Source organism: Anabas testudineus, chromosome 18, assembly GCF_900324465.2.
Source record: "Anabas testudineus chromosome 18, fAnaTes1.2, whole genome shotgun sequence".
Taxonomy (NCBI): Eukaryota; Metazoa; Chordata; class Actinopteri; order Anabantiformes; family Anabantidae; genus Anabas; species Anabas testudineus.
Genome location: NC_046627.1, coordinates 17612690 through 17631762, shown reverse-complemented (window position 1 = coordinate 17631762; position 19073 = coordinate 17612690). Strand labels below are relative to the sequence as shown.

At 40.8% G+C, this 19073-nt stretch overlaps 2 protein-coding genes across 2 annotated transcripts; one reads left to right on the top strand and one right to left on the bottom strand.

Moving 5' to 3' along the window:
* Window positions 1-914: 914 nt before the first annotated feature.
* On the top strand, window positions 915-3240 carry LOC113157670. Its single transcript, XM_026353261.1, has 4 exons — window positions 915-1106; window positions 1205-1319; window positions 1397-1485; window positions 2387-3240. Exons 1-4 carry the CDS (start codon window positions 1035-1037, stop codon window positions 3002-3004), a joined length of 894 nt encoding a protein of 297 aa, XP_026209046.1. The 5' UTR covers window positions 915-1034; the 3' UTR covers window positions 3005-3240.
* Window positions 3109-17439, bottom strand: si:dkey-38p12.3 (rho guanine nucleotide exchange factor 15). The gene is given in 17 exon segments (XM_026353260.1): window positions 3109-4709; window positions 5041-5145; window positions 5244-5329; window positions 5491-5658; window positions 5874-6028; window positions 6120-6212; window positions 6561-6635; window positions 7292-7421; window positions 7592-7744; window positions 7838-7998; window positions 8937-9205; window positions 9582-9631; window positions 9916-9964; window positions 10068-11018; window positions 12569-12842; window positions 12844-13097; window positions 17091-17439. Coding segments are annotated over 16 exon segments (3039 nt in total). The 5' UTR covers window positions 12994-13097; window positions 17091-17439; the 3' UTR covers window positions 3109-4539.
* Between the last annotated feature and the right edge of the window lie 1634 nt (window positions 17440-19073).

Genomic DNA, 19073 nt, shown 5'->3' with positions numbered 1-19073 from the left:
TCTACATAATTAAATGGTAAGGTAGATACAGGAAGCTGTGGGAAAATGTGGTTAATGTGGAAAATGGTTAAAAATGTTTTATTTTGAAGACTGGATAATGGGTAAATAAAAATGCCTGATAAAAACATTTATTATTATTATTATTATTATTATTATTATTATTATTATTATTATATTTTAGATTAGGTTATTAGTGTTTTGTTTGTTTTTTTGCCAAATATTGATAGTATTTACACTGTGACAAGATTATCTTTAAAATAAGTGTCTTATTTGGGTCCATTTTAAAATTGAGATATTTATCTGTGTTCATTTGGGACTCTGTTTTATCGCATGTTAAAGATTTTTTTCATTAAAAAATAAAACAAAAAACAAAACGGGCTGATTAGTCTGAGTGAATATTTGTTATACTGTCAAAGTGCTAGAGGTGGTAACAGTACTTAAGTAGACTTTTAAGGCAGTACATTTAATAATGAATACTTTATTGATCCCCTTGGGGAAACTGTCGGTGGACAGCTGCTAGATGGTATGGCAGTGCTACACTACGGGGTTTCAGTGTCTTGTCCAAGGACACCTCAGCAAGTCGCCAGGAGGAACCAGGAATTGAACCACTCACCCTGCTATACCACCTAACCCCTAACCCCCAACTCCATTGCCAGTATTTGACAGTTTTAGTTACTTTTTAGATGCTCCAGGACAAATATAGGCCTTTAATCAAACTGTCAGTGTCAATAACAAACCTTTATTCTTTTTCAATTAGAAGTGTTTATTTACCATTTTCCCACCTCATCTGTTTGTTTACAGCAGTTTTTTTTTTTTTTTTGCCACCAATTAAAGGACATAAACTAAAGAGAAGATATTGATGAACACTGAAGTTCCAAACAAATTCTTCTCCAATTAGCTTTTAGATAGTTAAACTCAACAAGGCTTCAATCGGTCAGCAGGGGGCGCTGCGCGTTGCACTTCACCCACCAGGTGAGTTTCTGCCTCCACCGCCACGGTCCCGGTATTTACTGATTCTTCTTCATGTGTGGTTCATGCTACTCTTGACTCTCCTCAAGTCTCAGCCTGTAAAGTCAACAATGAGCTGCAGTAGAGGACATTTCTCCGTGAGTTTTCTATCACTTTGGTTCTTCACGACAGTAAAGGGAGAGGCTCCTCCCAGGAGTGGTCCTGCTCCCATGTGTGAATGTTTGTCCTCCAGCAGACACCCAGACGGCCCGTGCTGCCCCCTGTGTCCAACAGGACCCTGCACCACCCGTCCTTCCTGCCTCTGTACATGGCTGCTGACTTCCACCACAGGGACTGTGATGGCCTAACAGGTGAGTTTAAATCCGTCAGATCGGTGCATCCAGCTGTGCAGCCTCACTGAACACTGCATGTCTTCTCTGTCCATCAGTCCATCCCATCATCCCTGCAGAGTTCTTCTTCACTGACCCCACCTTGGGCTGTGGGAGGAGGATCCCCAACACGGTCACTGATTTGAGGGTAAGAGAAACAGGTCATAGGTACGAAAAAGGCATCTTACAGCTCCAGATCAACTGGTCTGGATCTACAGCATTCCTGCTTTCTACAGTAGTTGGGATTACACATGGTAATCATATTTAATCTGATGCCTAGTATGCAGTGCAAAGTAAAAGTACAGCCGTCAGTGTTTAGTGCAGGTTGAGGTGATGAGGAGTGCTCTCACAGAGGTCTCTGCTGTGCTCGGTGGGGTTGTACAGCTTTTAGAGGGGCTTAGACAGACAAGGACATTAAATAAGATTAGCTCAGACCGGTCAGACAGAGCCAAGACTCTAAACCAAAGGGCCGGAAGGAAACTGAGACTAATGAGACAGAACGTAGCATTAAACATTCACTATTTTCAGTTGAAACATTAACAACCTGTGATGTATTTTGTGAAAACACCAACAACTTTCTGAGAGCACAAGTTCAAGAAATGAGTGAAATTATGTCTCTATTTATGTAAACAAAGTAGATATTAAGACCAGAAGAGTGGTCTGTTAATGAGGTCGTACAGAAATCAAAGGGATCAAATCAATCCCTCGGTGGTTCTCACATTGAAAATGGACAGTTAAACACATAAACTCCCTGGAAATCAGTGGTACAAATGGATCACAAACCTGCTTTGCACACAGCTTTGTTGATGTTGGTTACTGTAGTAGAATAAAATGAACTTTTAATAACTTCTCAGTCCACGTGGATGGACTGATTTTGGTGGTCATAGGTTCAGTGTGACCTCATGTGTGTCCCCTTCACGTCCCTCACGCCTGGAAGGAATTCACTTATATCTGGCCTCTCTAACGAAGTGTTCAGAACACGAGTCTGCACAGCGATGGATGTAAACTGTTTACTTCTAGTTTTTACATTCATCCTCTTTTCTCATCAGGTTTTGGATTGCTTCCAGCTCAACACTCCACCCCCAGTTATGTCTGCTACCTTGGCCCCACCAAACCATCCAGACCCATTCAGGTCTGGGCCATATCCCACTCGAGACCTGGGCAGCTCCACCTGGAGAATGCCGACGCGCTACCGCCGTGTGCAGCCGAGTCACTTTGTCCTCCAGCTGACCCAGGAGGAGGACCGGGCCATCACTAACCTCCTGAAACTGCACCACCAGAGTCCAATACCAAGTGCTGAAACACTCAGCGCTGCACAAATGGGCTTTTCCAACGTAGCAGGGTCACAACAAGACTCGAACTCCAGACTATTCCTCCAAGGCCCTGCAGACCTCACTCCAGTATACAGACCTTTGGGCAGTGATGGGCGGTGTCCGAGGGAGGTGGAGCAGAGACGAGGTTGGTCAGATGCAGAGCTTGAGGTGGCAGATACCCTCTTGAGCTGCTTTATCCTGTCAGATGACGACAAAATCTGGGGCCAAAATAACCATGAAGAATCTGGAGGTTTTCCAGAGGTGAGGGGACAAACACTCTCAGATTCAGAAGGAGATGCTGTGCATGTACTCCTGAGCCTCGGGGACATAAGTGCTGTGGATATCGTGCAGTGACTCTGTTTAGTCCTTGAGGGTGTTTTATTGCTATTCATCAATATAGAAGCTACTGTTTAAACAGTTTTTTGCACTTTGACCTCAGTTGGACATACTCAAAAACACCAAGTATGAGAATTTTATTTCCCACTTGAAAGAATAAAACAGTATTTTCACGTTTGTATTGCACATACACCTCGATACTTTGTACTAGTGTTCAATAAAAATGATGCACAGTTGAGTCTGTTACTACTGCAGCTAAAATGTCACAGGTTCTTTATATTAAAAGCACGATTCCTCTTTAAAAGGAGAAATAACCCCTAAATAACTATTTACAGCATAAGGGAAATTTACAGTTCATCCACTAATAAAACCCCATCTTTACTCACAACAATGCCAATATTTACATGCATTTTCAAAGCTCTTGTGCTTGATACTGTTACCATACACTTGGTAGTTCGAGGTTATTCAGAGGCACTTCCTGATTTGTGTCCCATGGTTGGATGTATTCCTTTTAAAACGCTAAAATCTTCAGTCGACATCATCGCATACAGCTGTCTTGTACTGTAAGTGCCACATGTTGTATCATCTCACCACCGAGCTGATTATTGACAGATGCTCGTGCATTTTAGGAATTTAACTTGAGCATGCAGGTCTGACGACGAGAGGCATTAACGCACCCACCTCTTTTCTTCGCAGCACGTTTGGCATTTGTACAATCTGGTCAAACAAAAGCTGGAATGACTGGTATGTTAGTGAGATACTCACAGGAAGCGGTTAAAGGATAGGTTCACAATATTTCGAGTCAGGTGCTCACACAAACAATAATCTATTAATTTCTCCATTAAAACATTTTCCTAAAGCATCAACCTCCCAAAAATAATCACATTAAATCATTAGCTTCCAAATTCCTCCTGTTAAAACTGGCTATGAATAAAATCCTTACAATGGAAGTGATCAAAGTCCTTGTTCGGTGCAAACAGGTATTCAAATGTGCATTTAAAGGTAATGAGGTTTCTGTGGGTTGACTTAATCTAATCAAGTGGGTATCTTCTACCTTTCTAGTCTTTATAATATAAAATTCTCTCCTTGTGTTTGTGTAGATTGGTGCTTCCCACATGAGTTGCAAAAGAAGTAAAGTTGAAGAACACATTGTGGATATGCTTACTGTGACTAATGTGGAACGTTAATGCTTTACATTGTAACTTGATAAACATTTTAGTGCCTTTATTAACAGGAGCAAAACCTGTTTGAGTGCTCATATGAATACCTGACTGTTGTTACACAACAGACATGAAATATTGTGAACCTACAGCTGCAGTGCTATGCGGTAGTAATGTCTGTGGCTTAATGCAAACATATATACGGCAGTTTCTTTCAGTTAATGTTTCCCAGCAGAGTAAATGAGGTGGTGATTGCAGTTCTCATATAATGTCTCATGATCCTCACCCTTCTCCTTTTATCTTTCATTTCCTGGTTTGCTGGAAACTGGGTTCACTTCTGAAGGCCGTGTCTCTATTATTGTCCTTAACATTAATTAAATGTAAACATTGATACTAATGAGTGCTGCCGAGCTTGGCGATGGAGACCAGTCTTGCTGCCTGCATCACTCTGTAGCGCTCCCTTAGGTTTCGCCTCCTCACGTGTTCATTGGTGATCTCGATGACGTTTCCTGCGGGGAACCAGCCTCTCTGTCCGTCAGACAGGCGGCTGCCTTCATACCACCCTGTGAGGTAGAGAAGATGTAGAAGGAGAGGAGGAGGAAGGAGAACAAACGGAGGACATTGGAGGTTGTGATATCATTCATGCAAGAAAGTCAAAGCAAATCAAACTGCTGTGGTGAAGGGTTGAGGATGGACACGGTGGCCAGGACACAGAGGGGTTAGAGATACAAAGTCATGTCAGTAAAGGTAACTTGTCTCTACCGCATTTTACACCTTCTTAATCTGTCTGGATCCACCGTGGTGACAGTAAAAGGAAAAAGTTAAGTTACATAATCACTAATTGATATCACTTTGTGCTGTGAACAGTGGCCATGGTTCCCTGCACGTTCTTACCCTCATTAGTTTTACGGATAATGTTGATAATGTCAGTGGGCTCCAGGTTGAGCTCGTCTGCCTGCTGGGCGATGTACTGCTCCACACATTGCACCTGAGGACAATCTGACACACAAAACAGAACCCTTAGGAATAATGGACATAAATCAACTAGGTGGAACTAGACGTAACCGTTTTTATTTTTCATGTTTGTGCATCCTCACCCCAGTCTTCATAAATCACTTCATCTTCCTCTGTGTCCAGGCTGGTGGTATTGGGGAAAGCTGCCATCCACCTGTGCATGTCTGACCTGTTTAAAGAAGAAGTTGGCTCGTTATAAAAAAAAGAGGCCTTATTCTGTGTCACAATGTGTCTGAGTGTCTACGCTTTGCCTGTGAAGTTTTGTTTAATGTTTCGTGAAATGAGGATTTTTATTTACCCAACACGCTAATGGAAAAACTGATTACTTACTGGGTAGGAGCTTTTAGCAGCCGCTCCATCATTTTTCCATTATAGTTTTCCAGCAAGGTGAGGTTAAAGCAGTGTTCGTAGGGGCCACTGCTGCCCCCACCTTCCTCCAATGGCTGCACTTGCACCAAGGAGCGATGGGCATGGTCGACAACCACAAAACGCTCCGCACTGTTCAAGAGAAAGTTGTTGTTTTTTACTTTAAATGAAACCATGTTAGTCAATCTGTTCGATTTACTAGGCTTTAATAGATCATCACCTGTTAAAACGATTCAGGTTTAAGATTTAGTTGTATATGTGCTTGTTCTATGTCACTTTAAAGTTTACTCTTAGTCCTAATGTTTTTAGAATAATTTCACTGTTAATGACATCTATCTAAACCTCACCCCTTCTTCACAGCAATGATGAGCAGATCGTTGAAGAGGAAGAGGTGGATTGGGTTAAACTTAGCCCTCATGTTGAAGATCGTTCCTCCTTTGGACATTTCCTGCAGCTCTCCCTTCTTCTCCAGATATCGAGACTGAGAGATGACCGGGATGGCCTGGTGAGGACAGACGCACAGACACAAATGTTTAAATTTTATAAATAAATAAATAAAAATTGTGCTTCCATTTATAATTTCCTGAGTTTACCTTGAACTTGTCGAACTCTAGCATGTGCGACACTTGGATCAACTCCTCCATCTGTCTCATCTTTCCCACCTCCGTGTTACACTCATCAATAGTCTGATAATGGGAGTGAAAAAAAAAGACAAGTTGATTTAACAAAGCATTTTCCCCCTTTCTCTACATAAAAAAAATTATATTCCCTTCTGGGATGTGTCTCTCATTCATTTCTTTGACAAAAAACCTCTCCCTGTTTAAACAAGCTCAATCTCCTTTGACTCCTTTTGTCCTCAGTGACATGTATGACTCACCCAGTAGAATAAATACTATATATAGTATAGTAGAATACCTTACTCAGACAATGGCTGACATCCAAATCCCACAGGTATGTGAAGCATAATCTGAATCTACAGTCCAAATTATACGGGTTTGTCAGCAGAAGGGAGGTTGAAGAGTGATGGTGTTTACCTTTGACACTGAAGCCAAAGCCTTGGAGGCCATCTCTTCTCCTTTGGCCCCCTCCTTTGTTCTTTTCAGGATGTTCTGCAACAACAAACAACAGCTTTCTATTTTTTGCAATGGACAAACAGCATCAACAGGATACATACATGTATACAAGGTTGAGGCAAGGTGTGTCGGCGTGTTCGCTTATAGGTCAAGAGGCAGTGACGCATGTTTGAGCAGGAAGATTACACTGGAATAAGGACATTCCAGACTGCAACACATTACTGCTCATCAGTGGGATGTAACAGGAAAAGCATTACACAGAACTGCAATGGCTTTTTCCTCTTCTTCTTTTAGATACCACAGGAAAATATTTATGTCTTGTGTGAGCTCAAAATGAACCCTTGCACAGGTGACTACCAACCACAAATATATTTACAGTAAATAGTTTCATTCCTATTAAAAAGATCATAAAGAGACTGAATAATTGTCCTTTGAAAAGAAGTGCAGTTTGGAATCATTCCTTTCACTAATGCTGCAGTCCAGCCTGAGAAACCACTTACAAATGAAAGTACATCAGTGCCTGTAATTATCACTAATTAACATGTTGCTTCTTTTTTTTATTCAATTGAAGTGAATAATGGTTGGCAGGCTAGCTGCTGTAATAAGTTTCTAGTCTTTACGCTATGCTAAGCTAAGCTAATTGACACATTTCAACATGAGAACCCAGTTTCTTTTCATGTAATACTTCTCACCTCAATGAGCATTTTGATACGCGTTATTCGCTGGAAGGGCAGCAGCAGAAAGGACATGAAAGGCAGCCGCTGGCACTGTGGAGACTCTTGGAGACGAGTGATGACAGCAGCAAACTGCGGGTTGGTCTTCCTGTTGACAGACACACATACGCATTGTTAGGTATGCACATGTAAAAATGTATTGCATGTAAGGAAGGTGTAACATTCCTATGCTTGTGGAGTTCATCAATTGTATGTTATAAATGTTTAAATCGAAACCAGGAAGTGGTTCATATGGAGAACTTGCACTGTTGTTCTTACATGAGCCTGGTGAAGGTCTGTTCCTGGTAGATCTGGTTGCGAACGTAGTCGACAAAGGCAGGGAATTTGTGCTGGGCATGATAGTAAATTATGTCGCAGATGTCAGAGAAGACTACCTCCTCGAATATGCGGTCCTCCAAGTCTTTCAAGAATCTGTAAAGTCAATCAGCAAAGGTTTTAAGTTCACCTCATAAATCATATCCTACTCTCGTTCCTCGTTTCATCCTTCTCTCTGCCGTCTCTCACCTCTCGCTGACCTGTTGGACCTTCAGGATGTTGGAGAAGAGGATTTTCTTGTCCATGATGATTATCGTTTCCTCCAGCTCCCTGCTTTCCAGAAAGTGTTCGGTCAGAACTCGCAGGGATCGAAGATAAGAGGCCTCTGAAGTCAAAACCTCAAACATACTCTGCCAGTAAAGAAATACAAATACATAAACTTGAGTCTTATTTTAAACATACGCAAGCATTAATCACACTGTCCCACACAATTCATATCTAAATGTTTAGATTCATCATCAGGTGATCACCAGTGAGAGTAATCTTAATATCTCGCATTAGCTTCTGACACTAAAACAGATCTGGGGGAAAGAGGGAAATAAGAAAACAGGAAGTATCATCACATTTGAAGTTTCCTTTTTAAATAACATTGTTCATTTGTATTATAATTTCTGAAATATTTACTGGAAATTTGATGTTAAAATGTATATTGAAATTGAAAGAGGAACTGTAAACCTTAAGTTGGATTTGCACGGAATCATGTACTTTATTATTAATTATGAGTAATTTATTATTCTGAAACAGTGGGACAAAAAATATGGGGAATTGGAATCAGATCATGACTCAAGACATTACTCACAATGAAAAACTATAAGTATATGAATTAGTTGTAGACCTTCTGATTATGAAAAGACAAAAGTAACATCTTAAATTCTGATTATCTATCTGTTTCTCCTTTTGTACTGATTAAATCTGAGGCCTTAGTTCTCAGCTGGAAAACAGTGGGTTGCTGCCTTTGGGTGGGGAGTGGAAACAAAAACACTCACTTCCTGGTCCTTACAGGACTTTTTTGTTTTGAAAATCCTGTCTGAGGTTGGAAAGTGAAAGATGTGACTATAAAAGCTTTCATGAACTCCAGATTGGGAGAATAGATATTGTATTACAGCAGTGAGTGATACATTGAGGGAGAATGAACTTAATATAAAAACATCACATGGTTACTTTGAGATGGGATTTATAACTTGACACTGCATCTCCCATTTCTTCTCCTTGCCTCATTGATTTTTGTTCATGCAGTCTCTCCATAGTACAACAGCCTCTCCCTCCTCTCCTCTCTTCAAGCTCTCACCTCCTGGTACTTGCACTGCTCAGGGGTGAGTTTCTCCAGCACTCCGCTGTCCCGTACGGCTGGGAGTTCCTGCCATAGGGTGCTCTGGACTGAAGAGGCCCCAAGGTTGCCCCTAGGTGGTCCATTTCCAGCCGCTGCTCCATTACCAGAGAGAAGGGAGGACAAATCCATAGCATAGTCCACACTAGTTTTACTGATGTTACGACAAACTGTCTGGCGTCGGATCTCTTTGTGGATGACAGTTGCACGGTACGTCTGGTACAGAGGCTCTGAGGGGAAACAAGCCAAATCTCCCTTAATTAACCAGGACACAACCAGGACAGACCTACAGTGTTAGATATTGTGAATTTCATTGTTCCCACTAGGTTTAAAACATCTGTGGTTAAACCTCTACCTAAAAAAACACACACACAGATCCAGAGAAAGAATGGTGTCTAAACAGCTTTCAGCCCACATACATGTTTAAGATATCTTTTTAAACCTTTTCAAAGACAATAAATGTGGTTGTTAGTGCACCACCAAAGCATAATGGTAAATGGTTCATAGTATGTGGCTGTAGTAGTTAACATTCTGACATTGTATCCTAAACCCATAACAAGTGATACTTTCATTTTCTTCTTGTGTTCTGTTTGTCGTCGGCCTTACCATCCTGTAGGCGGGACTCCCACTTCAAATACGAACGCCTCCTGAGTCCGCTGAAACCAGAAGCATGAAAAAAGGAGAAAACAATCAACAAACATGACACTACATGTCAGTCTTTTCTAAATACTTTCTGACTATCCGACTCCGAGCCTGTTTTTACTAAGTGGACAATATTTCACTTTTTATCATTTACTGTAATTTCATAACGACTCCCTGAAGATAGCAGCTGCAGCTGCAGCTGCAGTGTGATCAGTTCATTTTTGCTTTAGCCTATTTTTTGACCAATACAAAATATGATTAGCTTAGTATTTGGGGTGTGGGGTCAAAGAGAACTTACGGTTCCTCCCCTGTATCCTTCTCTCCTTCACTCTCCCCATTCTCCTCCCCTAAAAAAGACAAGTAAATGGCATCATCACTACATCACAGTAAACAATCTGTGCATCATTGATAGCTGATTTTAGGAGATAATGCTCTTTGCTTAGTACAGACCTTTCTTCGCTGTGAGGGACTGCATCGAGGCACTGCTGAGCCTCCTGGGATCTGCTTTTGGTGGTGGAGGTGGAGCTCTATGAGGCATACGGGGGCTGCCTGAGGGTCCAGTGGCAGTGGAGGTATTGTGAGATGAAGGTAAAAAGGTGGACCACTCCTCCAGAGTGGGCTGAGGGAGAGCGATACGACGGGGAACTAGGTTAAGGCTTTGGCTCTCTTGAGTTAAGGGCATCCTTGGTGGAATGGCAGGGGGCACCTCATCTGGGCTTGATGCAGGTTTATTGTTGGTCTGAGAGTCGGATGTTGGCTCAGGGGTGGAGGCCAGTTTCGACCGTCGGGCTGGTTTGCGCACTTTGATGAGTGGAATATCCAGTTCCTTACACACAGCTGTAGTCTTTTTAGGAGCGGAGTCAACAGTTGGAAGTACGGACTCATAAATATTTTCTTCCTCGTCCTCAATTAGTCTCTGGTGGACGGGGGGTGACTGAGTTCGTTTTGGAGGAATAGGGGGAGAATGAGAGCGTAGAACATTAAGTGAGTTGAGGATAGAGTGAGGTCCTGGGTCTGAGCGCCTTCTGTGACCTTCAGATATCAAAACATCCAAAGACTGATGGAACTTTGATTTTTCTTGTTTCACCTCTTCACTCTTCTCCACCACAGGCACCCTGTCCACCTCATCGCCTGCCTCACTTTTTCCTTCTCCTCCTCCCCCGTCCTCCTCAACCTCCTCCCCATCCTCCTCCATCTGGACCTCCTCATCAGTCTCATCCTCTCCTGCGCTGTCTTCTACATCCACGGGGACCCATATTAGTTTCATGCCTGGTCGCTGGAGATGGCACACACAGCTGCAGCCTGGGGCGCAGCAGGGGCTTTGAGGTGTGCCTGGCCTGCGCTCCACGTCTGCTTCAACCCCTCCAATCGACTGAACATCAACTTCCTTTCCATCGGGTGCTGCATCAAAAAGAAGAGAAGAGGAAAATAAATCACTGTAAACTTATCAAACATCATCTTCCTCATGTACACAATAAAACACGAAGCTGACTGGTGTGACGAGCCGTTTCCCGACTTTGATTCAAAGTCTTTTTTTCCTTTCTATCTGCTTCTATTGCGAGACAAGCTGGACTATTGAGCAGCACCTCATCACTATGCAGTGACTCAGTGAGTCTTTAAATATTCATGCAAAGTTTGGAGCGCTGCGCAGAAACAGTCCAATATTGACAAAATTAAATGGAAGAGGTAGAGGACAGAGACAGGAAGGTTAAATAGGTTAGGGAGTAAGACTATCAAAGACAAAGAAGAAAGTTTCCATATGAGTCAATACAGCTATCCCTTTAAAAATACAGTGTGGACAGAGAGAGAGGGCACAGTCCTGTGGTGTAGTCTGTAGCAGAAGTAGTAGTTTGTTCGTTTAATTAAATTCAGACACTGTAATTGCTCAAATACAGGGACTGGGGGCTCAAACCCTGTTAACTCTCCAACTCTCTTCATAACTCTCGTTATAAATCCCATAACTCTCTCTTGTTTTAAAATTCATATGTTGTTATCAGTAAATATATGTTAATTGTTATCCGTTTTTGTTGCATATAAGACTAAGAATCAACTCAACAACTGTTTGTTACTTTTCAACATTTAATTAACTTCCATTTGCAAATGTTTACTCTCTACACAGGTCTCAGGTGGAAACCCGGGCAAAGCAATGCCAGGCACAAATACCATATATTTTCTGGAACAGGAGGATATGCAGCTTTCTTCTGTTTTATAGATTATAGATTAAATTATTAGTTTCCTTTTTCACTGTTGACACAAAATGTCATTTAAATAAGGGGTTATAAGAGTTTGATTGCAGCCAATAAATGTGACATGTCAAATCTTACTTAATACTTTCTGTTTATCAAAGGGAACCAAAACCAGGAAGTGATAGTAGGTGTTACTGAAAAGGGAAACAACAAAATGCCACTCAGTGAGGTTCTTCTTTTATTGAGTCAGGAAAAAACATGACGCATCAGCTAACCTCTCACATCAATGAGTTGCTGAGATTGAAAGTGGAAGAATCTCCACAGGTTTAATGTTCTTTACTACTTCGCTGTTAGAGCAACAAAAGCTTGAGTACTGTCGTAAAGCAATAATCAGGTCTTGTGAATATCCTTTTCCTAGTGCAAATGAGAGGGGGTGAGAGTCACGTTCTCACTCTGGAGCACAAACATCTTTTCTCTTGTACACACAAACGTGTACGTGCACAGAGGATCAACTGACACACACTTATACTATATGCTAAGGTCTTTAAATGGCACACTTTATGTACACTGCTTTTGCAATCTGCCTTTAATCTGTGACCTCATACCTACCTATCAAAATACTCCTAAATAGGACTACGTACAGGAATCTGGTGGACGATCAGGCATTAAACACACAGGGCACAGAAGGAAAATTACAAACTTCAGGCAAAAATCATCACAGTAACATTTAGAAAGTGTTAGATTAATATTGTTGCTTTTAATTACCTGATCGGCCTCCTGACACACTGATGCTCTCCCCATCGTCTTTTTGCACACACTCTTTCTGCTTCGTTAAGGTGCCTCTCTTCTTCACAGGCAGTGGCGGTGCCGACTCCAACCCGATGTAAAGCTGAAGACTGGTGCGACTGGGCTTGGGCATCACTCGAGGCGGGCTTTTAGTACATTTACTCTGTGTCGGTTCTGCTGTGCCATTGGTGGGTTGCTCCTCTAAATCTGAGTCCTGTTTGCTGAACTTGTTCACGATACTTTTTACTTTTCCCAGGAGAAAAGTTCTTAGTGCTGCCTCCGTCTTCTGGAGAAGGGGGGCACGATTGTGCTGGGGGTTTCGGGGGGATCTCCGGCTTTGGTTTGGCCTCAAGTTTGATGGATGAAGGCAGTGTGGGCTGCTGGGATGCTTCCTGGACAGACATTGTAAATGGAGATGGTCTTCTTTACAGTGTGTTTCGCTCCCAGCCCTGACCAATCAGAGGTCAGGCTTTGAAAGTAGAGGTCAATGTGAGCAAGTCATCTTCACCTGATGAGTAAAGGGAAAAGGTTTAAAACAACATTATTTTAAATTTAGCATTGGTATTAGCAGGTATAATGGAGCCGCTAACAGAGAGGGAGGGACTTATAGTCTCACACTGAATCACCTGACATCACCAAAGGCAGAGTATCAGATATCACATAGCTCCAGACTGCAGAAACGCACCCCGAGCACTTTAAACTGACTGTGAGTTATAAGATTAGTGGAGTTTCCTACTCTGTGTGCAGTGCAGTGCAGTGCAGTGCAGTGGGGCTGCATAACTTCTTCTAACACCACTTGACTGAATAATGTCTTTAGACACATCTGTTTGGATAAAAATTATCAGTCATATGAAGTCAGATGTACACATTGTGCTTAATTTCTGGGTATTTTATGTCTTTCAGTAATAGTATTGAGCTAACAGGGAAGATCGACATGAGGAATTACATGCATTAAATGTCTGGGCTTTTAATGTGATGCTATAATTACAGCGTGAATGCCTTAAACGCCTACATTAGTGATTCTCAACCTTTCTGACAGCTAAAGTAAACATTTACGACAGGGCAATAAACACTAGACATTTCAGTATCTCGATTACAGCATAATCTTGAAATCAGACTTTGAGCTCTGTGCTGCAAATCCTCCACTGTACGGCCTCTGGAGGGGAAATTAACTTTGCACGTTAAGGAGCCAGTTCCTTTCTGGTGAGAGCACATTCCTACAAATTAAACAAGAAACAATGTAAAACCAGCAGAGTTGCTGAAGTTGACATGTCTGTTTACAGTTCGACAAAATAAAATGAAATCTAGCTATGACTACAAAATCTCACCTGAAGAGCGCGATTTTGATTATTTGTGAAGTAGTTTAGTGGCTGTGATGTGTCTGCACTGTCAAAACAGGGATTAGCGGGTGTTTATGTAAAAAGGAGATGGTTGATTGACGTGAAATACCTGTGCAGCAAGTTGGCATTTTTAATAGTATTATAACATTTATGACACATCACTTTGATTAATAGTTAACCACTATTACAATATGAATGTACACAAACAATCACTCCACCCTCTCCACTGTTGCTCTGACAGGTTGAACAGCCTCAGGCAAAGTGCTCCGACAACTCTGACACAAGCACACACATTTCCATCTTCAAGCCTCTCTAGTCACTGAAACCAGCGAGTGGAACAAACCATTTTCAGCCTGTAAGTGTCTATAAAAAGAAGCATGATGATGATGAAGTGAAATTCAATTTCCATTCTGGGGGGGACCAAATGGCCATGCTCGTTTTTTTTTTTTTTTGATGTGTGCAACAGCTGATGCAACAGCGAACCAAACGGGTTGGTCATCGTCTGACTCAGACAGAAGACGGAGCAGAGATACAGAGTACTGTGTGGCTCTACAATGAATAAATGCAGCATGCATTCAGCACCAAGCATTTAAGCATTAGTGAAGTGACCACGTTTTTTGTTGATTCATCATTTAGTCTGCAAGTATTTAAAACAGAGTTGCTTGCAGCTGGCGGCCACATTAACACCAATTAATGCTGACGCAAGTGATGTGGCTTCATAGTTGTTGGTGTCCAGAATGAATATCTCAACAACTTTAAGCTGAAACGATTTAGTAATGAGCAAACCTGGAGCTGATAGATGTTGTTTTCTGTCATTTTCTGGCGTTATACGACTGATGTGCATCTTAAAGGGGAACTCCATGAAAGTCTGTTACATGATGCGGTCATACATTAATTCAGCTGTATGATTTGATTGTGGAGAACAAGAAACTAGCCGATATAATGTTATCAAATAATCCTAAAATTGAGCTTTGAGACGATAGGTTTCATGGGAGAAAGTGTGTATTTGGGTACCCTGGGTCTAAAAGAGGTGTATCACATCTGTTAACAAACATTTCTTTAAATTCCCGTTTGACATTACTCATGTTTCTTTACTAAAGACTTAAAGTGTGGTAATATTATGTGTTTGTCAGCTAGAAAAAAATTTGTCGGTGCTATTAACATGCACCATACAATCATCACAAAATAATCAAACATGGCAAATATTTAATATTAGCTTTACATTGGATCCTACTCAGTCTTTTCTTGTGTTGCTTATATTAAAATGCTAACACAATTTATTTGTGTTAGCTACAAGAACTCATCTGTGACTGATTTGACTGAGGATTGTTTGAGTGAATTCATTTTGCGATTTAACAGACACAGAACATCTTACTTTGTGCTGTTTTCTTACATTAAATTTTACTTTCACCCTCTTTTGCTGGACATTTTACACACTAAAAGTCAAATAACTCACCTGCTGCTGCTCAGTTTTGACCTTTACTTTTCCAAATCTGACAAGCCAAACTTTATGTAAGAAACAATCACAGGAGTAGCTCTTAAACCGGACATTCACAGAGTGCTGTCGGCTTTTTGTAAGATTAGAGGCACTTCATTTCATTTTACAGTAATGTCATATGAAGACTGGACCGGACAACATTTTTAAGAACTTTATCAGCAATCTATCGTGAAGGGTTTTTGACTGCGAGTGTTTTTTTTTTCACACAGCTAAGCAAAGTGAATAACAGACGAGAGGTAGCTGTTTGTTATTAGGAAAGCGCACCAGCTAGTCCGACCAGTTTGAAGGAGGCGTTCTGTACAGGCTGATCAGTCTGTGAGCTATAATAAAGAGACAGAGGCGGTTTTGAGTTTCATCTCTGACGGAAAAATGTTTCTGGACTGACTGGAAGCCACGTGTATAAAATAATTACAACTGGAGAGAGTGCAAGAATGTATTGCATAAAACCAGCAGCAAGTCGATTTCACACTACTGTATTTCCTTTAAACCATTATCCTCAGCTTATATTTTCTAATAGTCCAGTTTAAATCCTCTGAAACGTGGGTGTAACGCAGATGTCTCTGTGTGTCAGTTTTGGCCCTTAGGTTATCATCATTGTCCACAGGGTGATGTATACACCAGTTCTTTGTTTCCTTTTTCTGTATTGACCTGCTTAGTTCAATAGCTGCACCCTAAGGTCCACTGGACCCTTCCCACAGTCAGCCTGGGTCAGTAGGGCAGCCATTCATTCCAGTAAGTGTATTTGTCCTGGTAAATCCAGTACATATCAGATATGGTGTGATCCCTTAAATCAGACCAGCTTGAGAACAATCCTTAAGTGCTTAAAGAGGGTGTCCATTATCACAATGATGTGTGTGTGTGTGTACAGTGTGCCATCTGCTCAGGAGACTAATGGGTCAGTGTGCAGTCTATATTAAATGGGTAAGGGGGCTTTAAGAGAGCTACTCCTGCCTGAATAGCATCATCCACTGTAATATATGTGATGTGTTCCACGTTGGCCAGGAAGAGGGGACGGAAAAGGTGTGTCGGGAAGGAAAACAAACACACACACACACACACACACACACACACACACACACACACACACACACACACACACACACACACACACACACACGAGGTGACAGAAATGCAGGAAAAAAATATAAGGATATAAGGTTTGGTTAGGTGACACGTGGTATAAGAAAAGCCCCCCCAGATGTTAACATGGTGTTTAGGTCCTTTTTTTTTTTACTTCTATAAGCAAATATCACAACCATAAAATGCCATTAAGCTGCCACTAGTAATGTAAAAACTACACATATATTCTAACATGAATATTCATAAAGATGGAGGCGCAGAATATGTAAACATGGTCAAAATCAGTGCTGGCCTCTAACAATCTAATTCTTATGTTTTAATAGTTTATTTTACAGCCTTGTTTACCTGCATCAGTTTAATGTTAAGTCAAAAGATAGAATAACATATTCTGCAGTCTTGCCAGGGGGATAAAAACTACCTTATTGTGATTTCTAAATTGGTGTAGTCTCTAATCAAAGTCTTTCCATATTCCTGTAAGGAAACAGGTGCTTGCAGGCTCGTGACTCAACCAAACCACACCTGTCAAACTTCTAATAATTAACTCAATTCACTCTTGTGTTAAGTAACAGCAAATAAAACTCACCGGTTCTATTCAGACGTTTTTAAAAGCGTCTCTGCAGTCATTCGGCTCTAGTGTTGGTACACCAACATAATGTGGTTAGCTTTGAAAGAAAGAAAGCTTCAGGGTAAAATCGCTCCGGGGCGCAGCTACGTTACTGTTACGTTACTTTAAACTCTCGTCCCGCGGTAAAAAAAAAAAATAATAATAATAATAATAATAAAAAAAAAAAAGTCGTTAAGAAAACAACAGCCACAAACTAAACGCAGAGCGGTTCAGATACTTATTGTTCCTGTGTCAGGGCTGTTGTCTGTGCACCCACGATCCCCCTGCTGTTGTCTGGTCTTTGTTACCAACAGCGTGTATGAGAGGACAGGACGAGAGGCAGGAGTCCAACACCCCCTGAATCTCACACCGCCATGTTGAACACGGTGACGTGAAGAGGTTCCGGTCTCAGACTTCAAAATAAAACTCACCCTTCACATCACACTTGGTTTGCTTTTGTTTATTTTTTTTTTAAATTTATAAATATTTTCTCAACAAAACATTTCAAAATAAATATTTGAGTAGAAGTATTCGTTTGAAAAAATGGCTCCACTGCAAGTAAAAGCAACCTTTAATTTAATTAAACTTTTTAACCCAAGTGAAAGTAGTAAGTACGTGCATCCAAATTTGATGTATAAAAAGTCAAAGTACTCCACAAGGAGAACACTGTGTTTTATAATGTTGAATATTTTTTTTGATAAGATTCAACATGAGAACAGCGGTAACATAAATGTAGAGGTCTAGTTCATTTGTCTGACAAATTCTCATAGGTGAAAAATATGGCAAAAGAATCACCTTGTGCGGTGACAAGTAACTGTTCACTAAAGCTATAAAATAAATAGTTGTGGAGTATTAGTACAAAATTTTAAGTAACAGTAAGGGTTATACTCCAGTAAAGTACCTCAAAATTGTACTTATGAATGCAATATTGGGGTAAGTGTACAGTATGAGTAATATGCTGAACTACAACTACCTTTATTGTCTTGAACATGATGACAACTTGGGTTTCTTGGGGGCTGTGTTGAGTGTCAGTGATACTCTTGTCCCCTCAGGACACAAAGTCAATCACTGCAAATCAATACAAAGTGGGTGACACCTTTATCTTAAGATGAGACATTATCCCATTGGGAGTGGTCTCGTCCAGGATGACAATGCCTCCATCCAAAGGGAAATCACTGAATGGTTTGATGAGTATGTTAGGGTGTGACTTGTGTGCTAAGATCTCAACACAGCTGGACACCATTGAAAATAGTATGTGCTGAAATAGACAGGGCTCACCACTATGTATCCTTAAAACACCAATTAATAATAAATAATTACTACTATAGTTAACTATTATGATTAAAATAACTCTAATACCATTATTCTGTATGCAGTTAGTTTTATTTTTACATGATTTTTCACTACGTTCTTAAAAGGAAATACTGCTGTGATTATTTTTGCCACGTTTCAAACACTCTTATTTTGAAGGGCAGATTATCATAATTCCACCTGTTTATTGTAAACTTCACATGTTCTGAACCAACTAAACCACTAAAACCTCAGAAAGAGCATTATTCATGTAAAAACGTGTATTTCACGCTTGGTTGGTGTTGCACAATTTACTATTTACAGGAAATTCCGCGCTTGTTTCATTAATGAACAGTGAAGAAGTTTCTGTTTCAAAACATTTTAACAAACTGTTTTAAGTAATGCAGCATGTCTGTGAATTTATTTAACACGATACAGTGCACAGAAGCGAGATTACAAGATTTAACAGGTAAAAAGGAGGAGGTGCATGGCTGCTGCACACGGCTACTGTATGTCAGGTCATTTTAGTTTGTAACCTGCTCCCATCTAGTGCCTTTGTTAGGAACCTACAGCAGGTTATTCAATATTTTACTGTTTTCACTCCCATTGGAGAACATTTTGTGTTGTTGGAAGCCAATTTCCCAAAAGAAAAACTTTAACAATAAATAAATA

Coding starts and splice junctions, on each gene's coding strand:
- LOC113157670 (XM_026353261.1), top strand. CDS start 1,035: ATGCTACTCTTGACTCTCCTCAAGTCTCAGCCTGTAAAGTCAACAATG. Junction 1,320..1,396: donor GGACTGTGATGGCCTAACAG/GTGAGTTTAAAT, acceptor TCTGTCCATCAG/TCCATCCCATCATCCCTGCA. Junction 1,486..2,386: donor ACACGGTCACTGATTTGAGG/GTAAGAGAAACA, acceptor TTTTCTCATCAG/GTTTTGGATTGCTTCCAGCT.